General features: G+C 38.1%; 2 protein-coding genes across 6 annotated transcripts in view; both read right to left on the bottom strand.

Moving 5' to 3' along the window:
* LOC307031987 (transcription factor COE1-like) overlaps positions 1 to 4,043 on the bottom strand; it is a 55,161-nt gene extending 51,118 nt beyond the window's left edge. For 2 of the 4 annotated variants that reach the window (XM_079669637.1, XM_079669638.1), the window contains exons 1-4: positions 2,813 to 4,040; positions 1,833 to 1,989; positions 765 to 828; positions 1 to 39 (exon numbers count right to left, since the gene is read on the bottom strand). The exon at positions 1 to 39 is cut by the window's left edge and continues 17 nt beyond it. In XM_079669637.1, coding sequence (XP_079525763.1) covers positions 1 to 39; positions 765 to 828; positions 1,833 to 1,989; positions 2,813 to 2,946 — 394 coding nt within the window. In that variant the 5' untranslated portion in view covers positions 2,947 to 4,040. Of the gene's footprint in view, positions 40 to 764; positions 829 to 1,832; positions 1,990 to 2,500; positions 2,609 to 2,812 lie in introns of those variants that run through there. The other 2 variants (XM_079669639.1, XM_079669640.1) reach the window with 2 other exon arrangements.
* Positions 4,044 to 9,125: 5,082 nt separating this feature from the next.
* On the bottom strand, positions 9,126 to 12,358 carry il12ba (interleukin 12Ba). 2 transcript variants are annotated; one of them, XM_079673271.1, is made up of 8 exons: positions 12,024 to 12,358; positions 11,321 to 11,408; positions 10,978 to 11,229; positions 10,730 to 10,835; positions 10,167 to 10,417; positions 9,894 to 10,066; positions 9,622 to 9,746; positions 9,126 to 9,273 (listed from the first exon to the last, which is right to left on the bottom strand). In XM_079673271.1, exons 2-8 carry the CDS (start codon positions 11,406 to 11,408, stop codon positions 9,264 to 9,266), a joined length of 1,005 nt encoding a protein of 334 aa, XP_079529397.1. In that variant the 5' UTR covers positions 12,024 to 12,358; the 3' UTR covers positions 9,126 to 9,263. The 2 variants fall into 2 exon arrangements, with proteins under 2 accessions (XP_079529397.1, XP_079529396.1); XM_079673270.1 differs by having other exon boundaries at positions 9,126 to 9,746.
* Positions 12,359 to 12,867: the final 509 nt, after the last annotated feature.

Below are 12,867 nucleotides of genomic sequence, written 5' to 3'. Positions count from 1 at the left end.
CGATGAGACGAACATACAAGTCCTGCTCAGTCCTGATCCCTGCAGAGACACAGAGAGAAGGAAATGATTAAAATGTGACTTACTTAACATCTGAGGCAAAGCTTTCCCCATTCTGGGGGATATTTCAGATCACAAGTTGTATTCAATCTGAAGTCTCCTCTGAGACACTTATGGAAACCGATTGAGCCCAAACTGTTAGTAATGACTTTCTGTATTTGTTGCATGCTGTCATTTTGCTTGAGACTTGAAAATGTTTTATTTTTTTATTTATCCCTGTTAATTTTATCGCTAAACATTTATTAAGAACTTTGTAAATGTGCACAGCAGGGATGAATGAATTATAATCAAGATTATTTAATTATTCAATCGAGGCAACAAGACTACAAATAAAAAGAATCATTAAAAAGTAAGATGGCAAACATTTTATTATGCTGCCTTGGGTTGTTTACTGCTGACCGGAGAAGATCTATTTAATGTAGGAAGCTCCAAGCAAAACATAATTATAATTATAATAATGCAAACCTAAAAATAATAATTATATAAGAATCATATTGTGGTAATTAAAATAATGTGTAAATAACATTTAAAGCATTTAACATAAAGCATTACTCATTCACGATTAATTAAAAAATAATACATGTAAAAAACACGATGTGACCTCTTAAGACATTTGTTTCCCGAGTTTCCTCTCGTTGCTTTGGCGTATCATTCACACTCTGCTTTTGTTATTGCTCAATACAAAAAATGATGGAAGCTAAACTCACCGTTACTGTAGAGGAGCTGAAGCCTATAATGGATCCCATTGTTGGTCTTTTCCCCCGTCGTTTCCTATGAAAATTAAAGCAAGCAGAGCCGGTCAGAGCAGGCATCTCCTCCTGGGACTCTACTGCGCGTCCACAACATAGCACACTACGTTTTGTCGAACTGTAATATCATTTAAATTACTTCGATATGTCATCCACGCAGACAAAATAAAGAAAAAAAGTTCGAAACTTGAACTATTCTTTACATGTTTTGATGAAATTTAGCGTAAAACGTAATTTATCCAAAATCTGACCTTTTGAAAAAATAACTGTAATATAGGCTATAGGACTCTTTTCAACTATATTTACCCAAATTAGAAACGGAAATCGTTTGAAAATATTAACACAAAGGTTAAAGATACAATAATATTATTTATATATTCAGTAAATCACATTGTGTATGGTATATAATATTAATGTTTGTTAATACTGACACACAGTAAAAGGCCATTTGGATCTAATAAACAAGTCAATACAAGAGCTGATGAATAAAACAAGCATTTAAAGTAAAAACACTCCCATTTAACGCTACTTGCAAACAGATCAATATTACGCTTGATCGACGTATCAAACACGAATATTGATGGTTTTTTTTGAAAATTAAATATTGTGTCTGACAACACCTGCAGAAATAAAGCAACCCGCTGTGCTCAACTGACATACGAAATATTAATAATAATGGCAAAAGTGTTCATTCACTTGATTTACACCTTTACATAAATTAGTTCAACATTAACTTCGAAGGTTCTGTATTTATAAAGAAAAGTTAAGATAATCAGAAGTGTGTAAATCTTTCAGGAAACCACATCTAAAAAGCCTCCAGGACCCATGATCCCTGCTGTGTGCGTCTGGCCACTTTGTTAACACACGTCTGGTAATTTATCACTTTGACTTAACAACCAATATACTGTGTCATGCATCAGTCGATGCTCCGCTAAAATGCACGCATTACAAGTTTATTTGAAAGATTTTATTACAAACTGTCATGTAGTGTTTTGTTTTCGGTTTTTATGAAATGTTCCATCTCACCTTATCCTTCTCTACAAAGTCGATGTAGGTAGTTCTCTCTATTTCCACCGGCTGGCCCTGTCTGTCGTACAAAGCCAGGACGAAGTGAAAGAAGTTGGACTTGCGAAGATTGGAGGGCGGCTGTTTCTCGAAGTGTGCCCGAGCCAGACCCACTCCGCTGCGGAAACAAGCACAAACCAGCAGCCACCACGGAGACAGTTACAATTATTTAATTAAATTAAATTGCAACATAAATGAGATTAGCTTTAGAATATATAATCTACAATCGCCTATGTTTCAGTCACTGTCCATTATAAAAACCTTAAATAGGCTATATGTCATAATTTAATTAAAACATCTTTCTAATTCGCTGAAAGGCCATTTTAAGTTTAAATCAACAATCATTAAACAACTAAGTAAAAGTTTTTGAGCTACAGGCCTAAAACAGTTAAAACATACCAATGTATTATTAAAACATAATTTTGACAAATAAATTGTTTTTGTGGCAGGAGGACTACTGTCAATAGAAGTGTGATATTGCATTTCTAAATTTAATAAGGAATTAGATTTGTTGGATGAAAAAAACACTGAATTTGAACTGTAGAAATATATGAAAAAATAACCTCTGCTTACTAAAAAGAAAAGCTTAACCACCACCGAAGTAAGGTGAAAATCTTAAACTCACTCACAGCCCACCAAAGTGAATCCAAGCCTTTCATTTAAACTAAGCCGTAAAGTGCCTGGAGCTAACTGTGCTTTTCCTCAATAAATATGCTAAACCACTCTGAGGCACACGCAGTTATTAGCCTATATTATCTTATATTTAGAGCTGAAAACTTATAAAAGCCAGCAGGAACAGTGGTTATCCAACTGTACGTCCTCTGGGAACGCGAGCTGCCCCGAGTGATGCAGCCCCTCCGTCTCTAACATCGCGGATCTGAACGCGCTCCCCGGTCTCCACGCCCCAGTGCAGCGCAGCGCCAAGGCCGCCTCAGGCTCACCTCTGGGCGGCTGTGTTGGAGTCCAGCACTCCGGCGCCCTGCATCCATGTCCGAACCGCGTTCATCCCGGCCACCATGGGCTCTTCTTTCATACTACTCCCACTCCTTTGGATGCTCTCGTGGATGCCAAACATCAAAACGCACCTTCACACCGTCGCTATCTCTCTCTCACTCTCTCTCTATCCTCCTCTCCTTTGCTCCCTCCTTTTTTGTCTTCTTCCTGCCTTCCCTCCTCTTGCGTCTGTTTGATCGCACTGTCAGAGTAGCAAAGTGGCGTGGTCTATTTCACTTGGCGTTTAGTTGCGCGTGTTTCTCAAAGTAAACAAAAATATGCGACATGTGGAAGGAAAAGGGGAGCTGTCAGCATCCAGGGTTAGCTGCACCTCATGTCAGCGACTCCACAAGAAAAAGAGGGGGAAGCAGCAGCGGCAGCAGCAGCAGCAGCAGCTGTGAAGATGAACACCGTTGAGAGCGATGAAAGGGGAAGCGCAGGATGAGAGGCTGCACTGAGTTGGCGGCAGTCCCCCGGATCAAGGTGCAGCTGACAGAAACACAAGCAAAATGTCACTTTTTTCCTTGCAAACAGTCCACGGTGTGAAGGAAAACCAAGGAGATGAAACACGCTTCCAAGCTCCGTCGTTTTATTTACTTCTCCTCTGTTCAGATGAATGAAAACGGGAGATTACGCGCAATTAAGAAGCAGTCCTGGGCAACAGCGTCTGTTCCACTCCTCGTCAGCTCCTGATCCGGTGCTTTGCGCTCTATTCTTCCCTGAGGGATCACTTTGGACCATCTCTGGGATGCCAAACAGGAGAGAACTAGTAGGTGAGGGAGGCGTGGTCTACAAAGCGAACGGTGACGCCCCCAAACACAGTTAATAACACGGACAATCAGCTGTCCACCAACCCAGACGAGCACGCTGCCCGCCCGCCTGCCTGCTGTCCCCGCCTCGTCCCAGCGTCCCGCCCCGGCCACTTAGCCAGAAGCTGTGCACAGATCGTATGTGTGTGTGCGCTCATGTTGTCTTGTGCATTGACAATTAACGTATATCAAACATCAGCTCAGGGGAGTACATTAGTTTAATCCACGCAGTTTGCCCACTGCGATTAAAGGGCAGAGCGGAGAGGAGCCCCGGGGTGGCGGCGCCGACATCCATCCTCTTCTGGCTGCGTTTGTCACTCGATCTGCTATGGAAAAGTGCCCGCATCTCTGTAAAACAAGACGGAACAGAATGCGATTAAATGTTTACAAGAGCATTACACAAAGTGGATATTTGTCTCATTATTATGTGACAAAAACACCAACAGAACATAAACAGTTGAGCATAGTTGCAGTGTTTTGTGCACATTTAATTTTGCTTTCTTGTGTCAAATTAATTCAACAACAAACGAGTTCGGAATTTTCCACATTGTGCATGAGTGTTTCGACGATCAAATGACTTAATTTGAGCATTTAAATGTACTTTCTTGTAAAATCGGAATCAAACGCGTTGAGCAGTCCAAATGCTCATTCAGAGTATCAGCTCTGGCAGATTATGAGCTTAAGAAAAGTTTCAGCTCACAAAAAGCTTGGCAGTCTCTGCGAGCATTTTTTCTGTTACAGCCCGATGGTTTGAAATTAGCTTTGATTAGATGCATTACATAAATCTTGTGGGACTAAGTGCTGAATCCAACATAAATATGAGGATTACTGCTAAACTGCATGTGTCCCGCTGTCCAAAGAATTTGCAAACACTCGAAAGTAAGGGCTCAAAAACAAATAAACTAACACAAAATTGTGAAATACAACATTTGCATGGACCCTGAAACTGCATGGTGAGCTCATGAAACAGTGTTGAACCCAGGTTGCATGAGAGCATTTCTTCCCCATGCTGCCATCCGTTCTGGTTTCCCCTGTCATTACAGAGTCATTTCTAAATTGTCAAATCGAATTGTCTGGGGGCCATCTGTTCATAAGTCCTGTTTGGTTCATTATAATGAAATGGAGCAAGCAGAGAGTCAGTTGTTTTATCAGGTGTGCCTCTTTGAAAATTAAGATCTTATCAGCAATTGTTGAAATCAGTTTGACACGTGCACGTTGTTTGGATCACAGATTAGTAAAGCTGCCTCAGGAAAAAGTAAAATAGTATTACAGAATGCGCAAATTTGTGCAATATTAATACCATTCTGTAATTTTAAAAGTCTGAAACTTTTTTCATTTTTTTAAGCAATGATATGACATGTTTTGAATGCACATGCAGCCAACAGACTCGGACATTAGAGTCTCAGCAGTCTGATAAATGCCATAAACGGTCAAGGTTGGACACCACTCCCCTGCAATCATCTCATTATTGTCTATAGATGTTTATTTATGTCTCCTGCTGTGGGAGGGGAAATGTGAGCACCCCTCCACGTGAGCACAATATATAATAAATAGTGATAAATAAAAAGCTACTTGAGATAAAATGTCTCTCACATTTATACGCGCGCGCACACACACGGTCAGAGCCATCTTTCAGCACATTTGTCTGATTGTGGCCGGCTTTCTCGCCATGATCCCGTCTGCCTTGGTCGGCATGCGGGCCAGCGCGAACACTTGAGGCCTCTGGGGTGGCATATATTTATATCCCCGAGCACCAACACATACTGTTAGCCCAAATATCACCGTGTCAGTATCCAAAAACAGAGATGTCAGATGGGGCCCGATGATCCAGCATGTTGTGATTTACTAACTCAATGGCACCCAGACTGGAAGGTTTGCTAAATATTCCCGGTCATTACGCACAGGCGGGAATGCGCACGCCATGTAAACGATGTTAAGGCGTGTGTATGTATATGACTTCCTTTCAAGAGTCCACATATGGGATGGCGATTAAGATTTTCCTGCGTTATAATAGACATTTTGAAGCAAGTGATCAGAAAGGAGAGGCGCCTCTTCTAACCGCCAGATGTTCTCGTAAATCAAAAGGTTGGGCTGATGATAATAATGGCCTGATTGAATTGAAGACTCATAAAAATGACTAGTTGTAAAAAGCAGGCATATGCTTATGAGAATGGGCCTTATGTCCAACAATATGCTCTCTAGTCGACATAAAAGAAGATAAATATAGATGCTAACCGTTTAAATATGTCAACAAGATAAAAGCAGAATGTAATTTCCTTGATAACTACATCAAATACGACGTTATCATAACAGTGTGTTAAATAGTTTCTAAAGCATGCGAGGAAGTACTTTTCTGCAATTAAACTGAATGAAATATTAAGATTTTGGAATAAATCAGGGGCAAACTAAGATAAAAGTGTGTATTAGTAATACATATCAAACTGCTATAAATTATGTTTAATTTCCCCTGGCTGTACAACACATCTGTGGCACTTTCCCATGATGACCTCTCATATTTCACTTCAGGTGAATTGAAGGCCTGTCAGCCAGAAACCTCAGTCCCTTTATTTGGTGCAATGTTTCCATCTAGTGGCCTTAATATGACATTGCACGATTATAAATAAAACATGTTGTGTCCAAGTTAAATCACTATTGTCAAATGTAGCACTTGCATAGTAAGTGGAATGCATTTAAATGCCATCTGTCCAAGTTTCTCTGCAACCATTAACTAACATGGTCAATACATGTGGACAAGGTCTATGAAAAAGAGTATTCAAGTTGTATTATATTTAATATTGTAGGCAACATCTGAGGATGAACCTTTAGAATAAATCATGTAGATTCAGTCTAAATCTGTTGTTGTCTGAAGGGGATTACCAACTCCACTTCAATTTCTTCAATTTATTTTCTTTCTAAATGGAAACAAGTCTTTGTTTTGAGGGGAATGATGGGAAGGAATGTACAGTTTTTGTAGGAAAAAGTTACCAATGTAATACCCTTTGAAGACAGAGGTGAACTTCTCCATTTGCTTTAGAAAGTTCAGATATGTGTCTAATTTCAAAATGACTACAACATAGGCTTTCTTTGTCCTTACCTAAAAGTCAAAACAAATGACGTCAAATGGCTTTAGCAACTCTGCTGCCGACTGCTCCCCAGTTTCATGTTCCAGAAACGATTTTAGCCACAAAACTACACTTCAGCAAAGAGAGTTCAAAAATGTTTCATAGGTGGCGACAAAGGACTGAGAATCCATTGACTATTAATATGCTGGGTTAATGGCTGCGTTAAAACAATAAAACACTTTGATTACATTTGTACCCTTTGACGTCCTTTAATCTGAGACACACTGTGGTTTGTTCCAGTGAAATCATGTGAGACATGCGAAACAATACATCATTATAGTGAGACTGAAGCCAAGGTCACGGCTGACTCATCAGAACTCATAATGTATTAATTGCCTTTATGGCTGTTTCAGTTGTAGCTTTTTAGCACAGTACAACATAACCACTTCCTCCATTATTTTTACATGGCTAGCTTTGTCTCGAAATTGTGCTCATGTAAATATGTGGGTCTTATAATGTAGATTATCCAATTAAATATATAGCTGAAACAATTGTTTTAAGTAATATTTAAAGCAAAAATTCCAAGCTGGTTTTGTAAGATTTTGATTTGATACATTTTATGTATAAAATATAATAACCTTAATATTTTAGCATGATAGACTCAATGCTTTACATTAATGCATACAATGTACAACAATATCAATATATAGTTTTCTTTTCTTATTACTGCCTTATTTTTATTCCATATTTTATTCCATTCTACTGTTATATTTAACTATATTTTTAATATTTGTTTCTAGTTCTCTATCTGTGTTTTAATTTTTGTTTTACTTTTATGAATGCACCACGACACCTAGTCAAATTCCTCGTAAGTGTAACCTAAATCTGTTTCTGATTTGATTTTTATCTTAAGGTTTTGGACTCTTGGGTAAAAAAATAACTCATACAATGTCCCTTTGGGTTTTGGCAAACTGAAATAGGAATATTTCACTATTTTCTGAAAATTTACGGAGAAAATGATTACCGGTTTAATTGACAAAACAAGGATGAAACCATAATGAAAATACAGTAATTGTTATTTGCAGCTTTACTGGATATCCATTAGTTCATTTCAAAAGGCAACATGAAGCTGGATGACCTTACAATGATCAGCTCTATCATGTAATTTGAAAAAACGAGATTTATTAATGGACACACTGATACAGAAGATCTAATGTAATGTCACGTTGAATAGTGCCATAGGGCGTGCATTACAGCAGTATCAGTATGTTCTTCCCCTATTACATTCATTGGGAACTGGAAAATGTGTCATGTGCTCTCTGTAACATTAAACCAACAATAAAAAACCTTCTGGGAAAAGGTCAGGAGTGTTGGGTTAAACCTGCAGTATGTCGGCCCCTGACTGTGCTTACATCACTTAACCTCTTCTGCTTTCGCTGAAGGGGAAGTGAAGGTTTACCACTATGACTTGGAAGAGATTCTCACTCTTCAGTAGGTGTGGTGTTGTTTGTTTGGGCATTTCCAGCACGTGATGTGGTGTTTTGGGAATATACAAATCTGTGTAATCACTTTGCTAAATAAACACTGGATTTGAAGGTTACTTGGATCTGCTGGGTAAAAAGACACCATCTTGTCCACAATGTACATAGGATTTAAGGTGAAAAAAGTCTAAAGATCTTTAAATATCTGCTTTGAGAGATGCAATAATACATTTCCTATCCTGTGTTTGCCTGGTATATTTATTTTTTCTTCTGAATTATATGACATTATGTGATTAGTATGATTATAAAAGAAAAGAATGCAGTTTGTCTTAGTTTAAATTCCCTTTGCCTTACAACCTTTCCTGATGCAATGTAAAACTCGACTTACTACATAACTAAAGTGTTTAATGATGCAAAACAGATAGAGAAGGACGGAGAGCAACAGAGAGATGGGAAGAGAACATAACACAAACTACATGTGTCACTTGGCAAGCAAAGGAGGAAATACCACACGTGCCACATCTCCTTCCAAAGAACCTTTGTGAGAAGGAGAGTTTCGTCTAAAAGCCACACTCACCTAACTGGTTAGGGGAAAACCATGAACAGCTTTTTCAGTCAAATAGAAAAAACTATTGATGCTTCTGTATCTACTAACAAGGTACAAGGTTAGGTGTCAAGAGTGTAAAGAATGATACTTTGAAAAAACAATGTAAAAAATTCCAATAAAGCCTCTACTGTAGTTAAGGTCAAATATCACTTCCGCTAATACAGAATAATGCTGATGATTGTAACTGTGAAATAAAGGAAAATCCAATATTCAGCAAAATGATACACAAGACACATTTGTTTGCATTAAATACGATTTTATTTGTGTACTCATCAGTTAAAATATTATAAACTACAGGATAAATTATTAGATAAATAGAAATTAAATTAAATAAAAAAGCACAAAAAACATTCAATGATATGTCCAGTTTCGGAGATTCTCTTTTCCTGTTGAGCTCAGGGTTTGTTTTTCTTGCGTTTGTTGTTTTTGTTCTTCCTGCCTCAACTCATTCTGTAATGTTAAACAAAATATAAGGAAATTAGTTCTGAAGAAAGCAAGCAAAATCATCTAATTGAGTTCTCTGTAAAGTAACAATTAAAACCTTGTCTACATCATGCAAGCTCCTGAGATCTAGATTGATGCCGTTGAGAAGGTTACCATCTCAAACTATTGCAATAAGGAGAACATACATTAATTTTACTCTCTCACAAATTATCCCCATCTTGTGGCTTTGATGCAAATATGTCTGTATACAAAATGATAGAAGCAGGGGGAAGTCAGATTACAAGCAACAAATTAAATTACTGAGGTTAATTAGTCATCCTGAACCCCCACATGCCACCACTGGGAGGCACTGACCTGATGTGGCTCCACTCGCTCCATGGTGAGTCACGGAGCGCGTCTTTAGCCCGGACACAGACCACCTTAGTCCTACGTTGAGTGACCCTAAACTGACAAACGTCTGAAGAGTTGAATGTCAATGTCTGAGAAATAAAAATGAGTTATATTAAGTCATTTTTTGATTTGTGGGATTTTCTGTCATTTGACATAACATTTTTATTTTGTGAGATTCATTTTTTTTTTAACTTTAATTCCATTTTAAATAGCAGATTTCATTTGTTGTGTCTTACCTCAGTTGATTTTGTGTTTCCGCAAAGGTCCTTGCATCTTTCGCATCCTCGCCTGAGCTGGGCAATCTCGAAGCTAAGAGGGAAGTAGGAGTAGGGACTGCTCCAGGAGCTCGGGTAACTCCACTGTATCGTAGTATTGTTTACTCTACTGATTTCCACCTTGTCAGGTTTCACTATAGAGATGAAAAACAAAGACAGAATCAGAAAACAAATAAAAACAGAGAAAGGGGACCGCTACAGGAAAACAAAAAAACATCTCCAGGTCACACACACCTATCTCTGACAGAAGAAAGCGTTTGGAGTAGTTATCCAAATAGAAGTACTTCCTCCAAACGTAGACAGTGATGTCAATATGCTGGCTCTCCTCAGTGAAGGGGCAGTGCTGCTCATCCCGGCACGAGATCTTCCTTTTTCTTTTCTTTTTTTTGTCCACTGAACAAATTAAGTTACTCTGACCTGAGGAGCACGTCCAACGGCGACCGCTTTTATCCACAGAACACTGGGTTTCATAGTTGTCAGAAACACTGCAAAATATATATTTTTATTGACAAGACTTTGATATTCATGTCAATAACATGAGTCAACATAATTTATAGACAAAAAGGCTAAGTAGTAAAACAGCATTCGGGAACTTCTAGAGCTGTGTTATTTATTTTAATTAAAATCTGATTGCAATGATCCATGCATGACATGTTAAAGAAGTACTTTGTTATGTTTCCTTTCACAAGGAGGTATTTATGCATGTCACTGTGTAGTCTCAGCTCTGGCATGAGTCTGAACATTATGTTATTATTGGAGAGAGAAACAGAAAACATTTCAGCAGCTAGTGAGCTTACCGTCGAGCTTTGATAAATGCTACTTTGCCACCAAGACCGGTGAGTTTGGGCCAAGAGCAGAGGAACTCTCCATTGTAATTTGTAGCGGAGCAATTCAAATTCTCATCTAATAGTGGAAGAAACATAAACATGCAGAAATGGGAACACACAAAAAAGAGAAGCAATTCATCAGTTGAAATCCTTTAAAAGTTCCCCAAATCGTGCTGCTGTTTAACTGTGACATTGCAATATTTCAAATAACACTCCACCTCTTCTCCGGTTAGTTTCATTTTCTTGGATCAGGACAACAGTGTGATTGAGGAGCGATCCATCCTTGCTGTGGCAGGTGAAGTTGCCCCCTAAGCTTTCCTCCAGCATATAGGTGTTTCCTTTCTGTTCTTTTTCATTTCCGTCTTTTCTCCAAAAAATATCCTCGATCTTGGCGTCTTTCCTCACAAGCTCCGCTGGCAGCTCCAGGCACCTCAGGGGCATCTGGTCCCATGGTGCCTCCACGACCAAAACTACAGGAGGACGCAGGAGTTAAATGAGGTTATGGAAGAACTATTTGAACGTGGAGTGAGGATAATGTGTTTTCAAAGAGATCAAACTTACTGTGGGGCAGCAGAGTCCAGTGGCCAGTTGGATTTTGATGACTGACTTGCAGAAATACACACACCATAGTCAAAACAAATAACTTCATCTGAATAACAAGGAGGAGACAGAAAGGGAGAAGGTGAGGTCTAAATACATACTACCTAAAAAAACATTACATCTTGAGTTAATGGCACAAAATGCCATAAATTGACCATGTTAGCATTATGTAAAAATCGAAGGAAATACATTTGACAATACAAAACCATGAACATTATCTAAAATAATAGAAAATATAAGGATAAATAAAAACAAAATAACAAGGAAACATTGCTTAATCGCAATAACCAAACATAAAGCAATATGATGCTTAACATTCCCTCATTACTACAGCACTCAAATTTGCCTCAATATAGTCAAAATCTAAAACACATATTTAAATATATACAGTCTATGATTTAAACTCACTATACCATACCAAAGTTACTAAGAGACACTGGCTATGTTTGTATTAATGAAAATGCAGTTGGCATGTTCATAAAACATAAAATCTGGAATCAATTTAAAATATGTCTATATGTCAATTTATAGTTTCAACATGTTACTTAGTTATTTAAAACCCTAAAGCTACACATTGTTCAATGACTAACCTATCTTTATGGATTCATCTCAATATTTTTCTAAAATAAAGTTAAACAAATAAGAAATCAGTCAGATATATTACCTTTGCATTAGTCTCTCCAATTCTGCCATTCTGACGGACTTTTATGTCTTAACGCATGCTGACGTTTCAGAAGAGACAAACCCATTTCCCGTCCAGAATAAAAAAGTCCAGAATAACGTCGCTTTCCATCACCCAGGCATTAACAGAGGAAACCATGCGCACTCCCACTGCCACACTTCACTTCACTTCTTTTGTGACCTTTTGTATTCCTGTACATTATTTACAGGAATACACACATTCTTATTATTATAAGGTTTTCTCGGCTATTTGTCCCCTTTAGCAGCATATTAACGCTGTTTGCTAGCTGTAGCGATGCTATTAAGTGCAGTGCCTGTTTGTTTACCTTCAGGCTTGGCATGTAATACATTTCACTTTCATTTTGTCATAGCCTTTGTTACACTGACATCCGTTGGCAGGTTGACGTAACACTAGTTGAAAACAATAGCCTTAACCACAGCTTATTTGACATGGCTAACGGTACACTTTTTTCTCATGACAGTTTCAAAGTGTAACATTTAATGTATTTTACAAAGACACAACATTACACAAAGATGAACATTTGCACAGTACAGTTATGAATGCTCCATAATAATCTTAATTTAATGTAACAACTCCACGAAAACAGCTATCTTGTTTCATGACATATGGAAAGGGAGACTAACGCTACGTGCACACTACTAGTCAATATCGAAATGAGGATGTATAATAAAGGTAATAGAATAGTTTCATGCTGGGGGTTAGTTGGACCAGCATTGCAGGACATCTTTATATAGAAAAGATAAAATACCTTCCTTCGTGTTTTCTGACATTACTTTTGATGTGAAAAGTGTGGCGTTATCCCAGG

The sequence above is a fragment of the Notothenia rossii genome (assembly GCF_949606895.1).
Source record: "Notothenia rossii genome assembly, chromosome: 3".
In the NCBI taxonomy this organism is placed as follows: Eukaryota; Metazoa; Chordata; class Actinopteri; order Perciformes; family Nototheniidae; genus Notothenia; species Notothenia rossii.
This window is presented reverse-complemented; position numbering and strand designations above follow the sequence as displayed.

Bases quoted from the DNA above. Each gene is read 5' to 3' on its own strand.
- il12ba (XM_079673270.1), bottom strand. From the start codon at position 11,408: ATGAAGTTATTTGTTTTGACTATGGTGTGTGTATTTCTGCAAGTCAGT. The intron at 10,418-10,729 runs GTAAGCTCACTA...TATATTTTGCAG, and splicing joins GCATTTATCAAAGCTCGACG to TGTTTCTGACAACTATGAAA. The intron at 10,067-10,166 runs GTGTGTGTGACC...TCATCTCTATAG, and splicing joins CTTTCTTCTGTCAGAGATAG to TGAAACCTGACAAGGTGGAA.